The following is a 27,218-nucleotide window of genomic DNA, read 5'->3' on the forward strand; positions in this document are numbered from 1 at the left end:
TATTCTGCAAAGTGCTCACAAACAGTGCTTCCTATTGTACTGATTCTTGAAACTTTATAAGTAGGCTTGCACAAGATAGGTAGCATCTATCTTCAAACACCTGCCAGTAAGGGGTTTCACACCTAAATGATGACTAACTGACAACCTAAGCTGCCGACAGGTGTTGTTGATATACCTCGATGTGGACAGCTCAAAATGTGTGCCCCGACCGGGACTCAAACCCGGGATCTCCTGCTTACATGGCAGACACTCTATCCATCTGAGCCGCCGAGGACACAGATGAATAGCGCGACTGCAGGGACTTATCCCTTGCACGCTTCCCGTGAGACTCACATTCCCAACTGTCTACAATTCTACATATGTATTGTACCTTATAGACATTTGCCCACCCACTCATTACTCGCGCACGCTTTGGCAAATCCTGTAAGAGGTTGGGCAACCTGTGCGCATTTGCACAGACGAAGGTCAATAGCTGGGTAGCCTTTAACTATATATGCGAAGACAGTAACTTGTTCTCGAAAGAACAGTTACTGTTGATGACCGTGCAGCTTTTCCCTGGAATAAATGATGACTAACTGACAACCTAAGCTGCCCACAGGTGTTGTTGATATACCTCGATGTGGACAGCTGAAAATGTGTGCCCTGACCGGGACTCGAACCCGGGATCTCCTGCTTACATGGCAGACGCTCTATCCATCTGAGCCACCAAGGACACACAAAAAAATCTGTGACCATTTGTTCTGCCTTTCTTTGGACACGTTCAATATCCCCTTTCAGTTCTATTTGTATGGGTCCCACACACTTTAATAATTCTAGGATGAGTCACATGTGTGTTTTGTAAGTAATCTCCTTTCTACAGGAAAGGGAATGAATTGAGTATCACATCACTGATGTTTTGGGAACCCATATTCCTTTTGTATGGACAGAACCATTCTGCTTTAAATACTTCATTACGCTTGACCTCAGAATTTCAGTTTTTTTAATGAAGTAAACTTATGAGAACTAGCTATGCACTAATATGTGATAAGATTTGGCTTGTACAACTTCAACAAAGCACATGTGACAACTTGCAGACCACCAATAAAGTAGACCACACCTCAAAGTCGTTGATATTTGAAAAGGTTTGGAACAAGAATGTATACAAATTACTAGTTTTTAAAGAATAAATGTTTAAAAATGACCATTTTGTTTGTTATTTTCAAAGAAGGGGATGTGGCAGGCAGAAATTAATATTTTCCACATGTTTGAGAATCTAATTTCAGCAACAGAATTGGCTAACTAGAATTCAGCTTCAGATTCTTTATTAGCTATTGAGCACATGTAGTGCAATAGGCTTTATGTTGATGGCATGATGCAATAGAAATCACTATATTAATTAATGTTCACATTACATGCACAAATTATTTATTCCAAATTCACCAGTTTTACAGTATTGCAAATCATAATGTTAAAACTCAATCTCTACACTACAAGTATCCAAGAATTCTCTTAAACTGCATAATGAATAATGTTAAAACTCAATCTCTACACTACAAGTATCCAAGAATTCTCTTAAACTGCATAATGAATTGTCTATTAACCAGTTACACAACATGCTTCAAAAATTATTGAGAGGTGTATTAAGTTCAGAATGGGACAATTTATTAAAATATTTCAAACAGTTCACTTTGTGAGAGTTTCCTGTTTCTGTCAGGGTATGCCTTGGAATGCCAATACCCTTTTTTGTTTCTGATGTCATGACAGTGTATATTCTCTCTGGTGTTCAACTCTGTTCATGTTGTTTTTAGCATATATCAATGATGCATAGATATAAAGATTTATCACTGTCAGTATTTTGATCTTAATAAATAAACAATGGCTGTGTACCCTTGGACCAATCTTACACATTCTTTTTTTGGAATTGGTAGTACAACACTGACATAACATGAGTGGCCTCATAGAAGCAGGCCATAAGATATGAGAGACTGAAAAACTCCCAAGTAAGCTGTCCTAAGATATTTATTATTCCTACGTCAACTAATTTTCATATGAGATAGGACACCCATGATATCTTTTTGCAGACATGGTTGATGTGGGGCTGCCAGTTTAGTTTGGAGCCAGTATCTATTTCAAGCAGTTTTACAGATTATGATTCTACATCTTTTGTTAGTCCCAGCTGTAGATGCTGAGTTTTCTCTGCATTATACAGTAGTTTGTTGGATGAGAACAAGTTTAACGTTAATGTGAGAGTGTCCCGTGATGTCTGATATAACCCTGACACATTGCAATCATTTGTGATTACAATTGCATCATCCACATAGCAGATAACTGACAGAAGCTCAGTATAGTGTGGCAAATGCTTAATTAGAACAGTGAAGAAGAATGATCCAAGGACAGAGCCCTGAGGCACACCAGACGAAGTGTCTTCAAAGATGAATGCTTATTTTGAACTGTTTAAAATGTCTCTTGTTATTTACATAATAAACCTGTAATAAACCCAAATGGAAGACCTGTCTCGTATATCATCCCACCACCACCTGCTCCAATCTGATCGCAAGCATCACCTGTCCCATCAAAGGCAAGGCTACCTGTGAAACCAGTCATGTGATCTACAAGCTAAGCTGCAAACGAGCTGTCTGTCCGCATGAATGGCCACCGACAAACTGTGGCAAAGAAACAATTGGAACACCCTATTGCTGAGCATGCCACCCAATATTATGTTCTTTATTTCAATGACTGCTTCACAGTCATCTGGATCTTTCCCACCAACACCAGCTTTTCTGAACTGCACAGGTGGGAACTCTCCCTGAAATATGTCCTATGTTCTCATAACCCTCCAGGCCTCAACTTTTGTTAGTTGTCCTTACCCATCTAGTCCATTCTCTGTTCCCAATCCAGCCACATAGCCCTCTATTCCACCAACACACCTTCCGTCTGAAATTTCCTGGCAAATTAAAACTTTGTTCTGTGAAGACAGGTCATGAGTCGTGCTGGGGTAGCTTAGTTGGTAAAGCACTTGCCCGTGAAAGGCAATGGTCCCAAGTTAGAGTCTTGGTCTGGCACACAGTTTTAATCTGCCAGGAAGTTTCATATCAGCGCACACTCTGCTGCAGAGTGAGAATCTCACTGTGGAAACGTCCTCCAGGCTGTGGCTAACCCATGTCTCCAAAGTATACTTTCTTCCAGGAGTGCTAGTTCTCCAAGGTTCACAGAAGAACTTCTTTGAAATCTGGAAGATAGGAGACAAGGTACTGACAGAACTGAAGCTGTGAGGATGGGTTGTGAATCGTACTTGGTTGGCTCAGTTGGTAGAACACTTGCCTGCGAAAGGCAAAGGTCCTGAGTTTGAGTTTCGGTCCACACACAGTTTTAATCTGCCAGGAAGTTTCATATCAGTGCGCAATCTGCTGCAGAGTGAAAATCTCCACAGTATCCTTTCTTCCAGGAGTGCTAGTTCTGCAAGGGTCGCAGAAGAACTCCTGTGAAGTTTGAAAGGTAGGAGATGAGGCTCTGGCAGAATTGAAGCTTTGAGGACAGTTTGCAAGTCAAGCTTGAATAGTTCAGTTGGTAGAGCACTTGCCTGCAAAAGGCAAAGGTCCTGAGTTCCAGTCTCAATCCGCACACAGTTTTAGTCTGCCAGGAAGTTTCATATCAGCACACACTCCGCTGCAGAGTGAAAATCTTATCCTGCACACTCAGTCTTTTTACCTCTCTCCTTTTCCATCTAACCTCCTGACTGCATCCCCTACTCCTAGCCTGCTATTCCTCCCCCTCTCTGGCCCAGCCTGCTCCTTACCTGCACCAGGTTGTCTCTCCCGTCATTTGCTGCTGCTCACAGTCTGGCTGCAGCTGCCAGAGACTGAGGTCATATGTGTGTGTGATTTGCTTTCGTGTATGTGTATGTTGTCTATGTTCAACAAAGGCCTTGTTGGTGGAAAGCTCACTTTTTGACAGTCTCTTTGTTGTGCCCAGCATCTCTGCTATATGGTGAGTAGCAACTATCCTTTCCAGAATATTGTTATATTATATCCTTGATTTTCCATTGTTTGATGCAAACAAGTTATTTAAACATCAAACTGATTTAATTACAACTCCAAATGGAAAACAACTTCCCAACTTCAATAATGGGCCCATACCTGTTTTTGTTACATGTAAATGTTCACTGTTAATTACTGATACTCACTCAGTCTTGTTCACAGATTATACCTCAATCCCAATAGAAAATGATGCAATAGAAAAATTCCAGACAGTTTACAAAATGTTCTAGGAAAACTAGAGTCCTGGTTACATAAAAATGTAGTAAAACTGAATATCACTAAGACCTAGATAATGCATTTTGTGTCTAAATCATCAGCAACATGCCCTGTAAGAATAGCTCAAATAATGAAATGATGACAGAAGGTAGCCTTGTGAAATTCTCAGTTCTAAAGCTTGACTAAAGTTTAAACTGGAAGACATGTATAAACTTCTTGACAAATAAGTCAAATATCCCTGCTTTTGCGTTGTTTATTTTATCTGATGCCACTCATATGGACATAAGAAAGACAGTCCCTCATAGTTATACTGAATTGATCATTTGGTATGGGATAATTTTCTGAGAAATTCTGCAAACAGCACAAGGCTATTAATTCTTCAAAAGAAAATTGTTAAAACATTTGTGCTGCCCATAGGAATGAGTCATGTTCTCCATTATTTTAGCAAATAAAAACACTAACCATTTCATCATTCTACATTTTTGAAATTTTGATTTCTGTGTACAATAACCAATATAAATTTGAAAAGTGCCACTTCAACCATAGTTATGGTACTCATCAAAAGGTGAAATTCATATGTCCCTCACATCACACAAAGCTTTATGCTCAGACACCACTATATGAGAGGGACCCAAAAATAACTGGACTTTTTGTTATTTTGCATTTTTTAAACTCTACATTTGCAGTACTTTAGTACCTTTCAAAGTATTATTGATGTGCATTAATGCACATGACCCAATGACCCAATGCTTTTTGCCACTGCTGAAAACAGTTCTGGAACTCTTGAGGCATAAAACTGTTCAAAGCTGTTAGTGTGTTTCTTTCAACATCATCCACATCACTAAATTGCTTTCCTTTCAGAGTTTACTTCAACTGTGAAAACAAAACAAAAAGTCAGACAGAGCCAGATCAGGTGAGTAGAGTGAATGGGGCACAAGCACCATGTTATTTTTGCCCTGAACTGTGGCATTTGTCAGAGCTTGTGTGCTGGAGCATTGTCATGGTGAAGCAACTAGTTCACATTTCTCCACAGTTCTGGCCATTTTCATTACACACTCTTTTGTAATCTTTGAAACATTGTTGGTTCACTGTTTGTCCTGGAGGAATGAACTCCTTGTGGGCAATGCAAACAAAAAATCACTATTTTCACATTAGATTGCACTTGACGTGCTTTCTTGGGTCGTGGTGACATTGTAGAGTTTTCCACTTGCTTGATGCTTGCTTTGACTCTGGATCATATCCATAGTACTGACTCTCATCCCCATTCACAATTCTTTTAAGAAAATTTGGATCATTCTGCACTTCACTCTTCAAGTCAAGGCAAACTTTCACACAGTTTTCTCTTTGGTCATCTGTGAGCAAGTGAGAGACAAATTTTGCAAACACCCATCTCATGTGCAAATCTTTGGTAAAAATTCACTGGATTGTGATCCATGACAATTTCATTTCTCAGAAATTTGGCTCTTCGATGGTCTTCATCAATTGCATATTTGATTGCGGCAATGTTTTTATAATTTTGTCCTGTCGAAGGGACATGGCATATCTTCAATTGACATGTTGCCAGTTTTGAAATGAAAAAGTCACTTTTAGATCTATGACTTACCCAAAGCATAATTATTAAACGGTTGCCAAAGCATACCAGTAGTCTCAGCTGCAATTTTTCCTAGCAGAAACCAAAATTCCACACAGACTCTTTGTTTCTTCTTGTCAGCCATGTCTTTAATTACCCAAGAGTTGAAATAGGAATGCAAAAAACAGAGCACCACAAACAAACCACTTAATTCCAACTGACACAAGCTTACTTAGCGATGTGGGAGACCCCAAACTAACACCATCTAGTGGCACAACTCATAGTTTGATTACATTTATGTTTGGATCTCCCCTTGCATATGCAGCTAAAAATATATGGCAGACTACAAGATAGGAAAATATTAAACATGGCCCTTGGCTCTCTGAAAAGATTACTCCACAACATTTTAGTATAGAAATGGCACTATACCACTGAAAAATTCTTGGAAGACAATATGGCACTTTGAAAAATAGTAATATGTAGACCATTAATCTGTAAACTGTTAATCTATAACAAATATTGTAGTGTTATACATATTTTTATTAAATGCACTTGCCTTGTAACTGTTAAACCATCATGCATAACTTTCTAAAAATAATGTACAAAATCTTTTGTAAATCATTGTATTCTTTCTCAACTTGCACAGCAGATCTTGTGGATAGGGGTTTTAGAGCACAGAAAAGAGCAATTAAGATAATATCTAATATTAGTAAGCAGCAGTCCTGTAGAGAATATTTCATTAAGTATAACATACTAATAGTGTTTTCGTTGTATGTTCTCAGAACTATACTGTTTGTAAAAGAAAACATGGAGCATAGTGTAATCAATAGTGAAATCCACAGTTATAATACAAGAAAAAGAGAGGATTACCACACAAAATTTAGTAATAAAAGAGCAACAGATCACAGTCCATCTTCTGCTGGAAGACATTTTTTTAACATATTGCCAAATGATATAAAATTGTTAAAAGGAAACATATTTAACAGAAAATTAAAGCAGCTGTTAACTTATAAATGTTTGTACTTCATCAAAGATTTCTAATGTTATTGTGTATAGTTTACTTATAAACTATTTTAACGTTCTTGTGTTTGTAAACTGACTATGTCCATGACTGTTAAGTTATTATGGAAAAATAAACCATTTATTTATTATTTATTTATTTAATGGATTTACATTATATGTAATGGGACTAATAACTCATATTTCACATTTCAGTTGTTCAGCATGCACCTGAAGTTATTGTTCTGTTATTATTACCTGTCTCAATGCAGTCATATCCATCTCCTTCAAAGCCAGCATTACACTGACAACGGTACTGGCCAAGGGCAGAGTTGAATACACACTGTGCATATGGATGACACGTGTTGATAATGTTACACGGCACTAAAATGTAAACAAAACACATCAAATGCCGCTAGGTACAGAAAATAAAATGATGAAAATTTATCTTATCATGTCAAATCTAAATAATGCTAGAAAGTTCTGCAACAGTCGAGGTGAAAGATCTGGCTCTATAATGGCAAGTAGAATATTAGTGTAACTTCCAAATAAGGTATCAGAGATGCAAATTGACACCTTGGATATCAATTATGATTAAAATACAGAAAAATTTTGAAGTTATTTTGTGCTGGTAACATATTTCTGTAACTAAATATGTTATCTGTAAAATGATCTCAGACAGTTTAAAATATCTTTATTTTCTATTGGGACCTTTAGAAAATTGAAGAAATAAAACAAGCAAATGACTAGTTGAGTTGCTGTGTTGGAATAAGTTTAAGCTGTGAATAGTAGAAGTGTTCAACAATATTACAACTGTGATAACAATCTTCAGACGGTTAGTGAAATAATGTTTCTATAAATGCCACTTATGATCCTGGATTGCCTGGAAAGTTACCTTATAACAAACAAAGAGGACATAAGATAACTACTTATCTGCACATGAATGAAGGGTGACACACCACCACATTCAGTGGATCAGAAAATCGCACTACCCTTTGAGGCTTCGGTCTTTCCCCAGTATAAGTGATCTCTCTCTCTCTCTCTCTCTCTCTCTCTCTCTCTCTCATGCACAAACACACACACACACACACACACACACACACACACACACACACACACACACACACACACACACAAAACCACAACTGAAAGTTAATGTGATATGTTATATGTGTTCATTATTCAGCTGCAGGCAAGTGGCTGTCATTTCCTCCTTTTTTCTTTTTTAAAAGAAAAAAGGTTAGTGTATATAAACATGTCAATGACACAGTGGAACAGTAGCACAGGTTAGGGAAGAATGGTGCAGGGAATGGGCCTTATCTTTTTAAAAAAACCACCTTAGCATTTCTCCTGAGTATCTTAGGAAAAACATGGGAAACATAAACTGGATGGCTGTATGGAGAATTGACAACCAGTTTTCCAGTGTGGTAACCACTACATTACCTAGTGATGGGAACAATTGAACAAAAATAATTGACTCGGTCCATTGTTGAAAGACATTCAACTTTTACATATCGGCTGAACTATTTGTGCATTCTTTTGAGTGAAAACAGTCTGTGGGAACAGCTGAATGAAAACAGTTGATTCAGTCTGCTGTAGGTTTGCATAATGACTGAATTACTCATTCTTTCTTTTCAAGTGAAACTAGTCTGTAGTTTTCCTGTCTGCAGAACTATGCATTGGCTCTTTCAACTGAAACTACTCTTTAGTATTTTAGCTGACTGAGCTACCCATTAATTCTTCTGAGTGAGACCAGTCTGTTGTACTTTCTCGGCTGAACTAAAGCAATAGCATACAACTGGGGTATACATCCCTCTGGTTGTTAGCCCTTTCCCTGGGGTAAGTGTAGGCATCTCATGGGTTACACCAAAGTTAAAGAAAGCATTCTACATAATTCTTCTTTTCGTCATTTAAAACTGATTTTTGAATTTCAAACAATGGACGATGGAATGTGACAATATTATGAAAAGGATAGTTGCTATCACCATATAGCGGAGATACAGAGTCTCAGATAGGTACAACGAAAAGATTGTCACAAAATGAGCTTTCGTCCCACAAGGCCTTGCCAAAAACACACACACACACACACACACACACACACACACACACATACATACACACAAACGAACACAAACGATCACAGTCTGTGGCAGCTGAAGCCAGACTATGAACAGCAGCAGATGGGAGAGGCAACTGGGGTAGGAGGAGGCTGGGGTGAGGAGGGGAGAGATAGTAAGCTAGGCATGGAAGACGGTAAAGTGCTCCTAGTGGGAGCATGCAGGAACAAAGTAGAGAGAGAGGGGGGCAGCTAGGTGCAGTTGCAAGGTTAGATGGAAGGCAGGGGACAGGGAGGGGGTAGCGGAAAAGGAGAGAAATAAAAAGACTGGGTGTTTTGGTGGAATAGAGGGCTGGTTAGTACTGGAATGGGAACAGGGAATGGGCTAGATGAGTAAGGACAATGACTAATGAAGGTTGAGACCAGGAGGGTTACGGGATTGTAGGATATATTGCACAGAGAGTTCCCACCTGTGTAATTCAGAAAAGCTGGTGCCGGTGGGAAAGATCCATATGGCACAGGCTTTGAAGCAGTCATTGAAATGGAGAACATTGTGTTGGGTGGTGTTCTTGGCAACAGGGTGGTCCAATTGTTTCGTGGTCAAAGTTTGTTGGTGGCCATTCATGCAGACAGACAGCTTGTTGATTGTCACACCCATGTAGAATGCAGCAGGGGGTTGCAGCTTAGCTTGTAGATCACATGATTGGTTTCACAGTTAGCCCTGTCTTAGATGCGATAGGTTATGTTTTGGACTGGACTGGAGTAGGTGGTGGGAGCAGTGCAGCCAGCTGTTATCAGCAGGCACTTGCAACCTCCTGTGTTCATCTGCTCTCCTGGCCAACCATATAGCTGGTACATACAGCGCATTGCATCCTGCATGGTATGCATGCAGATTACCAGAGAAGGAGGAGGTGTGGGGCAGAATGAGTATAAGTAGCGAGTAACCAACTGAACAAAAAAACAACTGACTAGCTTACCGATTGTTAAAACCAGTCATTTGTCCCATCACTACTCTTACATCACTTGATTTTCCTCCCTCTTCGTGTATTTCTGGAGTTTTATTTCAGATAATATTCTGGTAAAATAAATATTTCAGGCAATAAATCATAACTTTTGCTGTTTATACCCAAATAATTCTCTATTTACATCTGAGATACCTACTCCTCCTTGGCAGGCTCCCCAACACATCCCTCTTTCTTCTCTGAAGAAGGAATTAATAGTTCCAAGAGCTACTTTTAAGTGTATCTACTGACAGTACTTTGAATTTTGCCCTCAAAAGGGGTAAGCACTGACTAGCCATTCAGTCTCATTATGTTACAGTGTTATTAGGTGAATTTTTTTTTTAATCAGTTAAATGTTAACATGTCTTCAAATACAAAATGTTATATTGATGTGCAATTATCTTGTGCAATAATGATGGGACAGTTTACAACTGATATCAATTTTTGTGTTAAAAATATTTTCATTTCATATTTTGCCTTGAACACTTCACCACATTATCAAAATCACTCATTTGATACACAGTTTTCTTAAACATGTGTAATTTTATAAATAAACCCCAGTCTAGATCATTTTTACCATGACCAATTTCACCTTCTGATCTAAAATCTTATCTGATGCCAAGTCCAGTCATTACGATCAAAAAAGTGATCTAGAGTGTTCTTTTATCTCCTTGTGACACAATATCACTTTCCTGCTACAGACACAATTGATACAACTTTGCATCTTAGTAATTCACATAATGTGCATTACTGTAAGCTTCACCTTGGTTTTGATAAACAAAGAAAATGAATTTACAGATCACTCTAGCACCTCCTACATCACCAACATGTAAACAAAGATTCCTCCCTTTGACTTAAATTAAAAAAAAAGAAAAGGGCCAAGTGCAAATAGGACTAGTGCACTGAGGTTCCTGTACAAACTTAAGGCAACAGATAGGGCTGTCAACAATGTAGGAAAAGATAGATTGCTACTTACTGTAAAGAAGACACATTAAGCTGCAGACAGGGACAATTAAAAGACATTTACATAGAGCTTTCGGCCACAGTCTTCATCAGTAAAATAGAAACTCATGCCATTCATACACACAAGCAAGCACACCTCATGCACACACAACTGCCACCTCCAGCATCTCAGCCTAGATAGAACTTAGTTCATCCCTTCTGGGAATTGAGAATCTTTAAGATTTTTGCCTGTTATTGATATCGATACTGACAAGATATTTATCCTGGGAGTTCCAAGATCAAATCAAAAACTCTACAGCAGTTCCTGACATTAGCTCAGGCATACAAAAAGAAGAGAGCAGGCGACTTCAGTCTATATATGTAGATAGAAGATTTAATTAAATATTTTTTATTTACTTGCTAAATCATTACTACAACTTACATTTTATGTTTGTATGCAGTAATATTTTTCAATCACGCTTTTGATGGATGATGAACACAATATAAGTTCCAATGGCAGAAAGATACTTTTATGTGATAAAATTACAATTTAACAAATTTTGGTTTTTCCCCTTTACTTGTACAGTAAAACCTTGCTCCTTGCCACATTTCATGATCCTATGCCAAGGGGAAGTCTCTATAGGTTTTGATGAGTGAGTTTGCCAGTATCAAAATATGTGGCATAAATCACCATACCTTTTGACTGCATTGACTTATAACCTTACATTTTTGACATCGCCATTGGACCATAGTCTTGACATAAATTTCAACTTGACTGGTCTACCTGTTCCTGAGAAAAGGGCATCTTGATAGTCAGACAGACATGTAGATGGACAACAAAGTGATCCTATAAGAGTTCTGCTTTTAGCGACTGAGATACTGAACCCTTAAAACAACCAAAGGCTATCATGCACATCCAGCCTAAGGTGGAAGATAATCTTAATTTGTTCACTGATATTCATCTCTGTTTAAATTCTGTAATAAAACAAACAATTCTGACACAACACAAAACTCACTCAATAAGGACAATATGAGTCTATTACTGACGAAGCACAGCTAGTGCCAAATGGACAAGCTAGAAGTGCTACCAGCAGAATAATTGATAAATGTAGTTTAAAGCATAAAAATGATAATTAAAAAATAAAAATAATGAAACCTAGTTATAAGAGCACCTAATCCACCTTAAAAATGGAACAGCCATACCAAAAATCATGAGTTCCAGTGCAAATGCAAATGAATCTCTGCCTTCCGGAATGAGTGTGTTTTTTCCTGAGAGAAAGACAGGAAAATGGAATATGTTTGAGGAGTACATCTAACAGAGAAAAAAAGGCCACTGAGAGTTTCAAACACTTACTAAATACACTGCACAAGATGAAAATAAGAGTAGACTATAACCTCATGATCTCTCTAGACTCACTCCAAACCAAATTTTTGCCATCTTCCTCAAACACAGATCCCTTTCCTATCTTGTCTGTAATTCCTTAGGACAGAGCTATTATTTCAACAAGCTACATCTCTGGCACATCATGTGCAGTGTAGCTATCAACATTTCTACAGCCATTCCAGTTTTATCAAGAGGTAATTAGGCACTCTTGTCTTCCATAAGTATGATTCGTATCATAACATAGCATAACTACATATCATATAGTGTTTTAAATGGACAGTAACTAAGCACAACAGCTTTATGCCTTACACAGTAGAGTTAGTCTGGAAACAATTCACTGTGTAATATGCAAAAATATATATATTTTTAAATTTTTTGTTTATTTTTTGTATTTCAGTTAAAGATTAGAATACATTTCCATCCAGATGGTCCCTTTGTTCCCATCCTTCCAGCTGCTGCACCTTCTGCAGGCTTGCAGTGGCCTTCATCTGATGCTTCATATCCCAAAGGGCAGACACATGAGCCATCAAAACAGGTGAGCATAGGATATGCGACGTCATCTCCGGAAACTGCTGGACACACATAGACAAAGGCACAAAGCACTAGTGTCAACTCTGTTTAAATAATCTTCTTGTGATGATTACACTTTAAGTACCTTTTGGGAAAAATGATTATATGACATGGAGTGCATGTATAGTAGTAATTTTCTGCAGGTGTCTAAAAATAAAGACTTTGGCAGATCATAGTATTACACAAATGGAGACATCAGCAGGTAGGTAAAACTAACCTATTACATAAATTCTCTCCATCTTCCTCCATTATAAAAACTGTTCAGAGGTTCTTCCTACCAACACTTAGGTGAGTTCATCACAGGAAAAAACTAAAAATCCACTGGGAAAACTACCTAAGAGAGACATCCATGTCAACTATGAGATAAGGTGTTCAATTTATGTTTTTCTTATGACCACTAGACTGTCAACAAGGATAAAAGGACACACAAAGTGAGACTATGTCAGTAACATAAAATACAGGAGACTAACAGGAACCTTGGTGCAAGGTTTACCATGTGGGTGAGTTGTATTCTTCCATCCAGTTATCCACACAGTCCTCAAGTAAGATATCTTTCTTCTGCTTGTCTATTTTATTGGTTATTTCAGTGAGCCCCCTCTGCCTATTTACATTCTCTCCACCACTTTCATTTTGCAGTTTACTTCTCTTGGTTATATTCTTCCTGTTTATTATTTGCATCATCTTATTTGTTTCTCTGTTTCATCCTGCCTTTGCCACATGCATGATTCTACAGACAACTTCTGCTTTCCTTATCTCTGGTTACCAAATGCTTTCTTTGTGGTGTTTTTTATTGTTATTAAAACATCATCTGTCATTGGCAATCAATTCATTCATTCTTTATTTTTTTTATTTGGCAGATCCCATTTCACCAGATACAAAATTCATTCACTCATTCACCTGTCCTACTGCCTTCATCACCCCCCCCCCCCCCCACCCACCTCCTACCTCCCCCCCCCCCCCCCCCAATTCCACATACACACAAAGACCTTCGTCTTGTACTAGGCAAAGTACTCTAGGCTCTGAGAAATAGTGACACTGTGAGCATTTTTTTATATCCAACTGTTACCAACTAGTAAGTAGGTAGGTAGACTTTTTATATCTGTCTTTAGTTGGACTTTAAGGCTGAGATATCAATCAAATGCTAATAACTACCATATGATAATGATAGATGGCTGCTCATCACACAGAGGAGGCATTGAGTTGCAGACAGGTACTACAGAAAGAATACTGTGATTCATCAAAAGTAAAACTCTCACACATTCACACAATAACTCATGCACACTTGACTACCGCCACTGGCCAGAGATATTATGCATGATTGTATGAGTTGTTGTGTGGATTTGTGAGTTTTCCTTGTGAGGAAGGACTTTGTCTGAAAGTTCTATATTTGTAGTATTCTTTTCATTGTGCCTATCCCTACTTTGTGTGATAAGTGGCAACCTACTCTTTCCATATTGTTGTTATTCCATCATGGACATCTGAAATGCTGTTAACTGATAGTGTTTCATGATATTAAGCAATTCTTAGAATGTTTCTGTGGAAAGATTATGTGTCAACAGTAACAAAATATTGTTAATCATCTCATAAATCAAGTCATGCATGTCGATTATGAAGACAGTACTGAAATGACACAATGTTCTTCCTATCATGAAAAAATTCAGGGGATTCAAAGTATGCTTACATTCATCAGATATAACAGCTCATGACTAAAACTGAGTAGAAGCTGAACAATTACATCCTATTTATGATGCTTGATAAATTAAAATAAGATGAAAATCTAAATCTAATATAAGCATCAACACAATTAATAACAATTATAAAATCCTAATAATTTATGTTTGTGACTTTTATCCCACACCATTGTAAACCATGACCTGAAAATAAGATATTTAGGCAATTAAAAAACATATCCAATGACATATGATGTCCGTAACGAAGAACTGCTTTGTGAAACATAGCATTTTTCACTTGTCCTTGTAGCTTGGATCATCAAATTAAGGATATACGAACTTATGACTTGAGCACTGTTACAGGTTCCACAGAAAGTATTCTGATTCTGTTTATGAGAAATTCAGCACTTTTCACAGGAAAGCAGTTAATCAGTATTGTACACCATGTGTCATTTCTAGCAACATCAAGTTGTTGCTGGCATGAAACAACCACGAAAACTGAATAACTTAAAAAGAGAGCACCACATTAAGATCCCACAGTGGTATTTGGCAGCTCTGTCACAAGGGACTCCTTTATACTGATTTTAAATGATTTCTTACAGCACAGTCAATCACGCTTCCTGTGACAACAAACCAGAATATCCAAAGTTTGACTTTAGGGCTGACAGCAAAGCGAGTTTTGTGGTAACACACCTGCATCACCACAACTTTAGTGCTGCCTTGGTCAGCGCTGTACCAAGCAGTCGACATACTAACCAGTTCTCCTTTCATCCAGGTGTCACTTGCCTTCTTTGATATGCATATGGAAGTGTTCTCTACAAATGTGTGTTACCCTGCTTGTTATTAGGATTCTCTCATGGTTCAGCTGCTTGGTATTGTGATTTGTATGTTTACTGTAACATCATATTCAGTGTCACTAAAAAACTGTCTAATCTGAGTTAGTGTTTCTTTGTGTAGGTTGATGCACAAGTGGCAACAAGACAGGTTGCACACTACACATAGACTGTGTTTTGATACGTGCAAACTGTTCTACAATAAACTTGAACAGTGCTGAGATAAACTTAGACTGTGCTACGATGCGTCCAGTGCTGCAGAGCCAGCAAAACATCAAAACAACCACAAATATGGATACCCACCCCATTCCATCCATTTGATGTAACAGCTGCAGAGGAGAAACTTATGAAAAATCATTATGCCGTCTTTATCCGCTATCCAGGTAACTGATAAAAAAACTATTACAACCTTGTTTCCTTGGACCTAAACTGGACTGAAAATCCTTGAAGAGGAATGCAACCATTATCAAAGTAATTATGAAACAGACTTTAAAAGAGCCGTAAGGTTGATCAAAAATATTCACTGACTTTATGTGAATTTCTTAATTGATTCTTGTCATGACATGTATCTACCATATTCAAAAAGAAATTTTGTATATTTAGCATGTCATCAGATGATGGGATAATCAAGAAATGCACCATAGCAAGAAACAATACAGAAGTTCACAAAAAAAAGAATATTTTTGAGGAACCTAACTGCATTTTTGAGGTCTCTTTCATAATTACTTTCTTCCTTTCTTGGATTAAGCTATAGATTTATTGGTTGTTGAGTAAACAGATCCCCCTTATTGAGCCTGCCAAACTATCCTTCTGGGAGATGTGTGACTTGTTCACCAAACATTACCACTGAGATGCTCATGTCATTGCTGTGAGAGTAGAATTTTACCATTGCCAGGAGAAATCTAATCAGTTATACTGTGCCGCATTAGCAGAACTGCAGGGGCTATGTTGCAAGTGTGTGTCTGTGTCAGCTTTGTGTAAAGGATCCTATGCCAGTTCAATGGTTAAGGACGTCATTTTTCAGTCAGCTGCTGTCAAAGAAGTCTGTCAGAAAGTCCTCCAATTTAATGATGCTACTTCGGAGGTCTTACAGATCACACTTTCTTTTTAAACTCCCTGGGTAACAGACTAGCGGCCCAAAAGTTGGGCTGAAGTAATGGCAGTGTAAGGAGAGTGCAAAAATTGGGAAAGTTACTCACTTATTAAGATAGCCTAACAACCAGGACATACCATTTATTTCCAGCAAGCCGCAAACTGTGTCAAAAACCTCTCTCATAGTGGATGCAAGAGCAAGCTAACAGATACTGGTCACTTCCCTCTTACCCAGCACATTTTTTGCAGCTTTCCAGGATAAATTGCCCTCACAATGGGACACCTGCAATGTCATGCCAGCACAAATTTTAGCTCTTAAATTGGTGAAATGACTTAGCAAAGACATTAATGTCATCTGGACAGCCACTGATTCTGAATTAGTGGGTGTAAACTAATAGCTTATTTCTTTGAACATTGGAGGTCAATTGATAAAATTTCAAGTGGACATGGGATAAGTGCTTCTCTGATTGATATAGGTACCCCAGTGCTGACCACCCAGTAAGTGATGGTTAATTAGTTATGACAAACAAAGTATTCCCATCCACTGTGAACTTACAATGTAAGTCTCATACAAAAATGTCAGTAGTCGGTAAATCACACAAAATCTTTTCAGATTATATGCTTTCTTGATGTCTGGATTTGTCATTAACACTTCAGTTCATCTTGTGTCAGAAGAGGTCTCTTTCCATGAATTAGAACAGATCTGTAGTGAGTTTGCTGAGATATTTTGCACTAGTCTAGGAAAAGCAACTAATTTTGAAGCACATTACTCTTAGGCCATCAGCAAGTTCTCATTTTTTCCATTCTAGACACATGTCCATGGCTCTGTGAGAGCAAGTAAAACAGGAATTAGACACACTCATAGCTTCAGAAGTACTGAGAAGTAATGGAATCAATCACAAACAGTCTCCTGATAATAGTAATAACAATAATAAAAAATCTGGTGAGTTGCACCTCTCTGAATTTTTCAAGTCTGTTGTAGGGGCACAACAATCATAGATACATACCCTATTCCACAGCCTGAGGAATTACTGGCAATACTCAAGGATGGCCAGTACATCTCTAAAATAGATCTGTCTGACACATAGTTCCAGCTCCCGCAGGCCGGACCATGCCAACAAATCATGGTACTTAACATACCTTTCTGACTTTTTTGATACAAGTAATTAGCTGTTGATATAGGCAGATCCCCCACAAGAAATATTTCAAAAATACTTGGAGCAACTAAAGCAGCAGGTTCCTTGCTGCATTATTGAGACGACACTGTTGTCACAGGACCCATGAGATGGGAACACTTACAAAAATCTATCAATTCTTTTTCATGTCCTGCTAGAGACTGGTCTGAAATATAATGCACAAAATTAAAAAAAAAATTTAACTGTATATTGAGTACATCAGCCACATAATATGAAAATATGGACTTAAGCCAACTACTCTACACATTTTTGCAATCAAAACACTTCAACAACCAATCAACATAAAAGAATTTTATGACAAAAGCAATTTCTGTGGTAGATTCAAGCAGCCCAAATTTTGTAATGCATTACATCACTGAGGGTTTTCTTTCATTCAATCAAATGAATGCAGAAAGGTATTCTGCACACTTAAAACAAGCTGCATGCCACCTGGTCCTTGGCTACTTTCTAACCACGCAAGCAACATCTGCTTGTCACTGATGCCTGCCAATATGAACTAGAAGCAGTATCGCCACATTGTGATGCAAGATGATCACCCAACAGATTTTGCAACTAATACATTGAATCAGCCCGTTCAAATTATTCACAGATTGAAAAAGAGGCTTTGACAATATTATACAGAGATAAGATATTCCATGTAACCCTGTACGGAGACAAGTACCATCCAATATCAGACCATAAACAACTGATTCCATTGTTTGGGCCTTTTTCTTAGATACCTAATAAGACATAACAGCATATTCAATGTTGGTCACTCTTTTTGAGTCAATATAGCTATGAAAGTCATTTTCACTCTGTAGCTAAACAAGCAAATTCCAGTTCATTCTCTCGCTTACCTATGGTTGCAGATCTGTCATTCAAAACTGAAGAAATATTGTTTCTGTTTGAATAATGAAGCCAAATAAACAATAAACACCTTTCCTAGCACCAGCTACTTGACTGCTGCCAGCCTGAGTGGCCGAGCGGTTCTAGGCACTTCAGTCTGGAACCGCGCGACCACTATGGTCGCAGGTTCGAATCCTGCCTTGGGCATGGATGTGTGTGATATCCTTAGGTTAGTTATGTTTAAGTAGTTTTAAGTTCTAGGGGACTGATGACCTCAGACGTTGAGTCCCATAGTGCTCAGAGCCATATGAACCATTTTTGAACTTGACTGCTAATGTCTGTCATATGTACTGATGTAGTCCTGTAGTGTGTGTGCTGCCACAAGTTACACAGGGAGCCTGAGTATCCTCTGTGAAAACAGATTCTGTGTATCACTACTTTCTGTTAAGGCACCGCTTGATTTTGGAGGATGGCATTATTTTCCTCAAAACAGAACATGACACACCATGAGTGGTTATATTCATGCCACTCTGCATAGATATTCCCTGAGTTGCTTCATCATGGCCATCAGCATCATCACACACTACACTACTAGCCCACCGTCAAGTCTGCTAGCCAAGCATCGACAAGCACATAGAGCATTTAGTGTGTACCTGTGAAAAACTGTGCTGAACAGCAAGCTGTTCCATGACAATCTGGAGTTTATAGGACCCAAACACATGTTCATACTATCCATACAATGTACATTTATACTCCACTACAGCCAAAGAACCATACATGCACTGTCCAAAATCTTCACCATCAAAGGCCCTCCAATGAATATTACCATGGACAATGGCCCTCAGTTTGTGGCAGAAACCATTGAGACTATGTGCAACCAAGATGATATCTGTCACCTCACATCCCCGTCTTCCATCCACAATCTAATGGAGAACTGGAGTGACTCATCTGCACATTCAAGCAACAAATAAAGGAATATATAAAATATACTCCCACAGATGATGCACTTACATTGTTATTATGCTCTTATTGACTGACACCTTATGTGGAACAAAGTCCAGTAGAACTTTTTTATGGCCACCAGCCATGCACCCTCCTAAATCCGCTGGTGCCAGCACCTCACATGCTGGAAGTGTGCCCATCATCAGTGTTCAAGAAAGGAAACCAGGTTTGGGCTGGTGTCTATGGTAAACAAGACCACTGGGTGCCTGCAGTTGTACAGGAGCTTCAGTCCTCTGACTGGCAGGTGGCTCACCACCAGAACAAATTACACCTTTGCTGGAATGAGGGCCCTGCCAATGGTCGGGCAGCCCAGCACCATCTCACCATTGACCATCACTTGTTGCTGTACCCTCCACCCTGCCATCTTATGCCTACACTATCTATCTTTGCTCCTCTCCATTTCTGAAGCAGCACACTTAAGATCTCACATGTTCCAGGTTTCTTACAGATGCCCCACCACCAGAGCCACTGGTGGCCACTCTAAACATTACTTACAGTCAAGTCACAAGCAGATGTTACCGTGACCCCTGCAGAGGAGCAGGACATTGAAACACAGTCTGCAACCACAGCAGAGTGAGCCACTATTGTGGCTGGCTTCCCTGCACTGCAGGCTGGGGCAGCTCCCAGGTGGGGCACTATTGCCTGCACACAGCTGTTCCAGCCAACACAGATCTATTCTTGCCTCTGCCAAGTCCAGGGGTTGGATCCTGGGACACTACTGAGGCTGCAGTCACAACAGAGACACTGCATTGGTAGCACCATCATTACCATCAGGCCTGTCAGAGCTCAAACCAATGCCCATCAACAACGCCACCTTACTGAAAGTCACCCTTTATTTCCTGCTGAATCCATGGCTTAGGCACTGGTTTTCCGTCACCTTTGCATGCAGGAAGAACTATGACAATGTACTGCATCCTCCTGTGGGCTATACAATGTGTAAACTTTTAGATGGCAGACCTCTCCCTAGTCCTGAATCGGTAGAAGTCGGTAAATGTCGGGAGGCTACGGTAGGCACGCAGTTTCGACTGCTGCCAACATTACGTAGCTGACTGTGTTGTACAAGGTAGCCATTGTCGTCTGCTTCGTTATTGTTTTAGACTGTACTGTTCTGCATGTTTTTATTGTGCAGTTGTGCTAAACATTATCAAAATGAGTGAAGAGGCAGTTGCTGGCCCATCTCGGGAGTCGCCAACAACCCCTACCGGTAGGCCTACGATTAGAAGGAAACCAGTATTGCGTAGCGATCCTCGCAAAATTATATTGCGTGTGACTGAATGCTGCGAAAGGGAAAGGGAGCAGAAAAAATTGCTTCACCCCATTTACAAATCTTCAGTGAGAGCTGCTACATACACAGGACAAAGCATGCGTAGCATTGGAAGATTCAAACAGTTTTCCAAGAATCATCCTGGCATATCACCACAAATGCCTGGCAAGAAAAGGTGAGTTTCCATTTCAGATATTTTGTTCACGATCACTTTGAAGGAGCCCCCTATTTCGTCCGAATTACCTTATATTTCATTTTTTCTTGCTAACGTATTGCTATGTATGGAAACACCACTGGTTACTGTATTATTTCGAAGCACATACATATTACAGTACATTTCCAAATTCAAAAATATATATGCAGTGCAGAAGGCATTTTCTTATAAATCTTTCTCATGCTACAATGACCTAACTGTTGAAACATTGTCCATTACTCTTTTCGGGCGTTCGGAGAACAACTCACCAAAGTTTCATTGCAATCGGATGAATGGTTTGTGAGCGGATAGTAGACAAACATACATACATTCATATATATATATATACATACATTCATATATATATATATATATATATATATATATATATATATATATATATATATATATATATATATATATATATATATATGGAAACATTCCACGTGGGAAAAAATATGTATAAAAAGAAAGATGAGGTGACTTACCGAACAAAAGTGCTGGCAGGTCGATAGACACACAAACATACACAAAAAATTCTAGCTTTCGCAACCAACGGTTGCCTCATCAGGAAAGAGGGAAGGAGAGGGAAAGACGAAAGGATGTGGGTTTTAAGGGAGAGGGTAAGCAGTCATTCCAATCCCGTGAGTGAAAAGACTTACCAGCGCTTTCGTTTGGTAAGTCACATCATCCTTGTTTTTAGGTATATTTTTCCCATGTGGAATGTTTCCCTATATATATATATATATATATATATATATATATATATATATATATATATATATATATATATATATATATATATAATGTACACGACAATTTCAGTTTCGTTTACGAACAACATTTAAAGCGAGTTTTACTTCCAAGCCTTTCGTCTGCTTTCGTGTAATGCGCAATTTGTAGTGCCAGCACTGCAACTGGTAGGTGTGTGCCTTATCCCCCCCCCCAATGGCTCCCCTCCCCTCACCAGCCAATGCTTGCTTCCTCCTCTCCCCGCACTCCCCTCACAACTCTGCCGTCTTGCAGTTAACACACTGTACCAGTGCCCTGGTAGTAGACACTGAGCACCAAGCAACACAGTTGCCCGGTCTGTATGGGGCCAGCACACCAGAGCATGCCAGCCATCATCTGAGAGAGTGGAGTGGTATCACCAGGATCCTCCCCTGGTGTTGGTGGAAGTAGCATCTTAGCAACCAGCCAATGTACCATCTGCTGGCATTTAAGCAGTCTCTCCTATTATCCAGCCACCACTCACACACTTTGATACTGCCTATGTAATTGTACTCTATGAAGATGTTTTACTCTGCTTGTTATTGAACTCCTCTCATGGTAAAGCTCTTTGGAATTGTGATTTGTACAGTTATTATGATGTGTTCAGTGTCAATAAAAACTGTCTGTTGAGTGTTATGTTTCCTTGTGTGGATTGCCACAAGGTTCCAGCACACTCCAAATGGTAATAAATCTGGATATATTGTAGGACAAGGAATCTGCACACAATCACGGATTTTCTTTTGTAAAATGGGCTGTATACCTATAAGCACCATCATGATTCTAGGCCCATTACACAGAAATTGAAGGCAGTAGGGTTGCCTCATAATTTTGCTGTCTCTGTGGTTGTTAGAATAAAAAATGTAGCATGTGGTTCAGTAGTGCCATAATATCCATTCATTGGGAATCATAACCAATCCCCCCTTTCCTGAATCACTTCCAAATCATAGTGCCTCAATCGCAGACAGGCATAGCAAAACAGCTGCTAAAAGACATTCTTCTAAAGTAAAAGACACACAAACACATTTACACAGGCCCAACTCACAAACACATGACCACTGTCTCTGGTCACTCAGGCCAGACAGTGTGCAGCAGCTACTCCTGATGGGAGAGCAATCTGTGGGTGGTGGGGTAAGCAGGAGGCTGGGGTAGGGAGGAGGAAGGTGTAGTGCTGCTTGTGAATGGATGCAGTGACATGGTGGGGACAAGATAGGGATGCTGTGTGCAATCAGGAGGAGGTTTGAGGAAGGGGGGGGGGGGAGGGGGGAGTAGAGAAGTAGAAAAAGGTGGAAATACTAGCGAATCTACTGGTGGAACAGAAGATTGTGTCGTGCTCGAGTGGGAGGGGTAGATGTTTGTAGAACAGGGACTAGGGAAGGCTGAGGCCTTAAGGGGACTTTGGACATATTGCAGGGAGACTTCCTACCTGCAGGTTCATAAAAGCCAGCATTGGCAGGAAGAAGCCACATGGTGCAAGCTGTGAAGCAGTAATTGAAGCACATTGTGTTGGGCAGCATGTTCCACAACTGGATGGTTGAGCTGTCTCTTGACCACAGTTTGTCAATGGATGTTCATATGGTCAGACAGCTTGTTGGTTGCCATACCCATGTAGGAAGCAGCACAGTGATTGAGGTGAGTTTGTAGATCAAATGACAGCTTTCACAGGTCCCCATGCCTTGTCTCTTCAGTCAACAACCAGCTCCTACACTCCCAAAGTATGGCCACAAAGAACCACTCTGCTCATGACTCAGTACCACCCAAGACTGAAGCAACTGAATCACATTCTCTACCAGGGTTTCAACTACCTCTTTTCATACCCGGAAATGAATCCAATGCACAACCCTTCCCACTCAGCCCACAGTGGTTTTCTGCAACCCACCAATCCTATACAATATCATTGTCCCATCCCTACTCCAGCCCTGCTCCCAACCCCTTGCGTCATGGCTCATATCCCAGCAGTAGACTTAGATGTAAGACCTGTCCCATATATTCTCCCACCACTATCTACTCAAGTCCAGTCACAGGCATCACCTCTCCCATTAACAGCAGGGCCACCTGCAAAAAGCAACATGTGATCTACAAACTCAGCTGTAACCACTGTGCTATTTTCTACTTACGCACAACAGCCAACAAGCTGTCTGTCTGCTTGAATGATCACCAACAAACTGTGGCTAAGAAATAGCTGGACCACCTAGCTGCTGAACATGCTGCCCAATACAATGTGCTTCACTTCAATGACTGCTTCGAAGCCTGTGTCATCTGGATTTTTCATACCAACACCAGCTTTTCTGAACTGCGCATTTGGAAACTCTCTCTGGAATACATCTACATTCCTGTAACCCCTGGCCTCAGACTTTATTAGTCCATTTCTTCACCTACCTATCCCTGTCCCTGCTTCCACTACTGCAGTGTACAATGTAACCCAATTTGTCCCTCTCCTGTACTTCTCTCATTTTCTGCTCCTCCCCACCCCCTCCACCTCAAACTTCCAAACTGCACTTAACAGCCCTACCCTCTGTCCACCACATCCCTGCATGCTCCTTCAAACAGCACTGCACCTTTCCCACACCACCACCCTGCTATCCTTCCCCTTCCCTGCCCCAACTCCATCCTTACCCACACCACTGACAGATGGCTTCTCCCATCAGGCACAGTTGCTGTACGCAGCCTGGCCTCAATGGCCAGAGACAGTGATCATGCATGTGTGAGTTGTGCTTGTGTGCATGTGTGTATGGTTTCTACTCTAGAAGGCTTTTTGGTTGAAAGCTCAAATGTATAGCAGTCTTCTTCTAATAATTTCCGGGTATGCAGCCGGATCCCGTCGACATTCTGCAGTCTTTTTGCAATGACTGTCTGTGACTCAATATCTCCTCTATGTGATTAGCAGCAGTCTATTCTTTTCATAATATTATTATTATTCCATCCTGGATTTTGCATTGTTTGATTTTGTCTGAATACTCTGATTTACAGACTTTACCTATCCATGTAGTGCTAAATGTTTCATTACAGTCCCATACCCAGCTGTGACAGAGCACTTAGATTGAACAAAAAACACACTCTATCATCATATTCCATGCTTCAGTCAGAATGCACCTTATAATACAAACAAATGGTAAACAGTACAACAATGTTTTGCTGTTAGATTCCTGGAACTGATGATAGACCTTTGTTTTTGAGGCTATTGTGTAGATGTCGCACATTGTTGTATCCTTGCATATTAAAATGCTAGCTGCATAGTTCAGAGGAAAGTGATTCAACTACAGACAGTCTTCAAAAATTTTGTGTGGATCTTTTGGTCCCTAATACTGCACTTCAGCAGTATCTCTTTGAAAAAAGTGCACAGTTATGGGCTGGAATAATGTAATCTGATAACTCACAACTGATCTTCACGTCAGTTTACAAAATATTCAGTGTACTACTACAAACTTACACTGTTCAGTTTTAGGCAAGCAGGCACCATTCCGAAGTTCGTAGCTTGGTGGACACAGACAGACCCCAAGTGTACACGTTGGAGCAGGTGCTGTTTCTTCCTCTGACTGGCCAGGAAGTGGGCCTGAAGGTGCAAGGGTGGATGGTGGCTGCTGAGGCAGGAGGGTTGAATCAACACAACTGTAGCCATCTCCTACATAGCCCGGCAAGCACTGGCAGTGATACCCAGCTGTCAGTTCATCATAGGCACAGACACCAAATGGGGAGCAGTTGTTGGCCACTGTGCAACTTACTACAACAAAAAGCACATGAATGAAATTAGGGTTGTATATTGCTCTTACATGAACAGTAGAAGTATATCCAGAAACACAGTACAACAATTTTTAGCACATTTCTTCATAAATAGTATTTATATGCCCAGTTACAATTAAGCAGTTAATTACAACACTATCTTTTATGTAAAATGACACAAAATTTTAATCGATTTTTCTAAAAATGTAGGAAGCATACCAAATTCATTATAAAATGAAATTTATATCTATAGAAATGATTACACATTTATTGTCTTCATTTTTTATACTTACAATGGTCAGTTTTATTTTTTACAGTTCTTAGTGAGCACGGGTAAAATGTTTATATGTGTCAGCACATGCCCTACCTTATTCTCATAATCCTACCAAGTGAGGTGGCACAGTGACAAAACTGGGTTCACATTTGGGACAGTGGAGCAAATATCCCTCTGGCCATCTTGATTTAGGTGTTCTATGGTTTCCCTAAATTGATCATGGCAAATGCTTGGTAGGTTTATGTGAGAAAGATATGAATGATTTCTTGCTCCAAATTAATTTCCATCATGCCTCACGGCCAAATGTGCAGTTTGAATGCACTAATGCAAACTGTTCAGAAATTATGATAATTTTATTTCATATAGTTCAGTGATTGTCACCCTGTACATACAGAATGTGATATGGGAAATAATTGTTCATTTTATTCACAGAAAGAGGAGAATACAGAATGGAGCCGTGTACTTTGTGGCTAAGAATTTTAATTCTATCAGTATACTTGAAATCCACATTCCTATGATGCAAGAGCTAAGGGGTGAAATGAAGCAAGATGGAATAGCTAAATTACTCAGATATCAATCAATCTTACCTCAAATACTATTTATTTTCTTGTTCGACTTTCCTTTACAGATCTAATTCATATACCATATGTACATGACACGTGGCAATTATTTTACAAGCTGTATTTTCTAATCCTTATTGTTCATAATGTGACTTTAATGAGGCCATACAACTGACATTACTATATTGTTTTAGGTGTGTATCAAATACTACAACACTGTTTTGTATAGTTAAATATCAACACATTAAATGCACAGGTGCAGAAATACATGTCAGACCACTGTCTTTGGTATGCAAAATTACAGGATTTTATAATGTTCAATTTATATTTTCACATATTGATATAGAAAAGAAATGTTTCTGGCAAATAGTAACTGAGGCATTCGCTGGAGCAACAACTCAACAGAAACATAAATACTGAGATTGAGAAACAGAGCACCAAACATTTTAAAGTTTTTTATTCATTTCAAACTCTCATATATAGACTATATTTCAGTCAAATAAAAATGAAATATTGTGGTTTCAGAATATATGACATGATAGTGTAATATGTAAGACTTATTTCAATTTCAGTTAAGTCATTCTTGCAGAGAATGCCTCAATTACAACCATGTTTGTGACCATATTTAAAGATAATATCTTGAGAAGAAATTTGATTATGCTGATAATTTATTCACTTCACCAATGACCACATCTTGTGTAAAGAACTGAGAAGTTAGCCAAACTATTAAGGTTTACAAATTGATTTACTTTATTCACCATATGGTGTCTACAGAGTAACTAGTTTCAAGCATTTTTGCAGTCACCTGTCTAAGACGTTTGTCTCTGTGACTCACAATATTCTCCCAATATAAACTGAGGTTTTATGAAGTTTATGATATAGTTCACTAATGAATATTGTCATATCTAATCAGAACAATGCAGAAAGTTTTACTTAGTAATTCAACCAGTATAATCAACGTAGATTCTTCTGACTGGAGGGAATCAGTTTCTGGGGTTTCTCAAGACTCAGTTGTAGATCTGCTTTTGTTCCTCATATATGCAATTGATCTTACATGTAATATCCAA

General features: G+C 39.2%; 1 protein-coding gene and 1 non-coding gene across 4 annotated transcripts in view; both read right to left on the reverse strand.

Moving 5' to 3' along the window:
- The window catches only part of LOC126416572 (nidogen), a 346,239-nt gene that overhangs the window by 53,030 nt on the left and 265,991 nt on the right, over positions 1-27,218 (reverse strand). For 2 of the 3 annotated variants that reach the window (XM_050084321.1, XM_050084320.1), the window contains exons 14-16: positions 25,028-25,318; positions 12,598-12,753; positions 7,060-7,185 (exon numbers count right to left, since the gene is read on the reverse strand). In XM_050084321.1, coding sequence (XP_049940278.1) covers positions 7,060-7,185; positions 12,598-12,753; positions 25,028-25,318 — 573 coding nt within the window. The remainder of the gene's footprint in view (positions 1-7,059; positions 7,186-12,597; positions 12,754-25,027; positions 25,319-27,218) is intronic. The other variant, XM_050084322.1, reaches the window with a different exon arrangement.
- Trnat-ugu (transfer RNA threonine (anticodon UGU)) lies at positions 639-712 on the reverse strand. Its single transcript has one exon. It is a non-coding gene; the product is annotated as a tRNA-Thr (tRNA).

The sequence above is a fragment of the Schistocerca serialis genome, chromosome 8, assembly GCF_023864345.2.
Source record: "Schistocerca serialis cubense isolate TAMUIC-IGC-003099 chromosome 8, iqSchSeri2.2, whole genome shotgun sequence".
NCBI lineage: Eukaryota > Metazoa > Arthropoda > Insecta > Orthoptera > Acrididae > Schistocerca > Schistocerca serialis.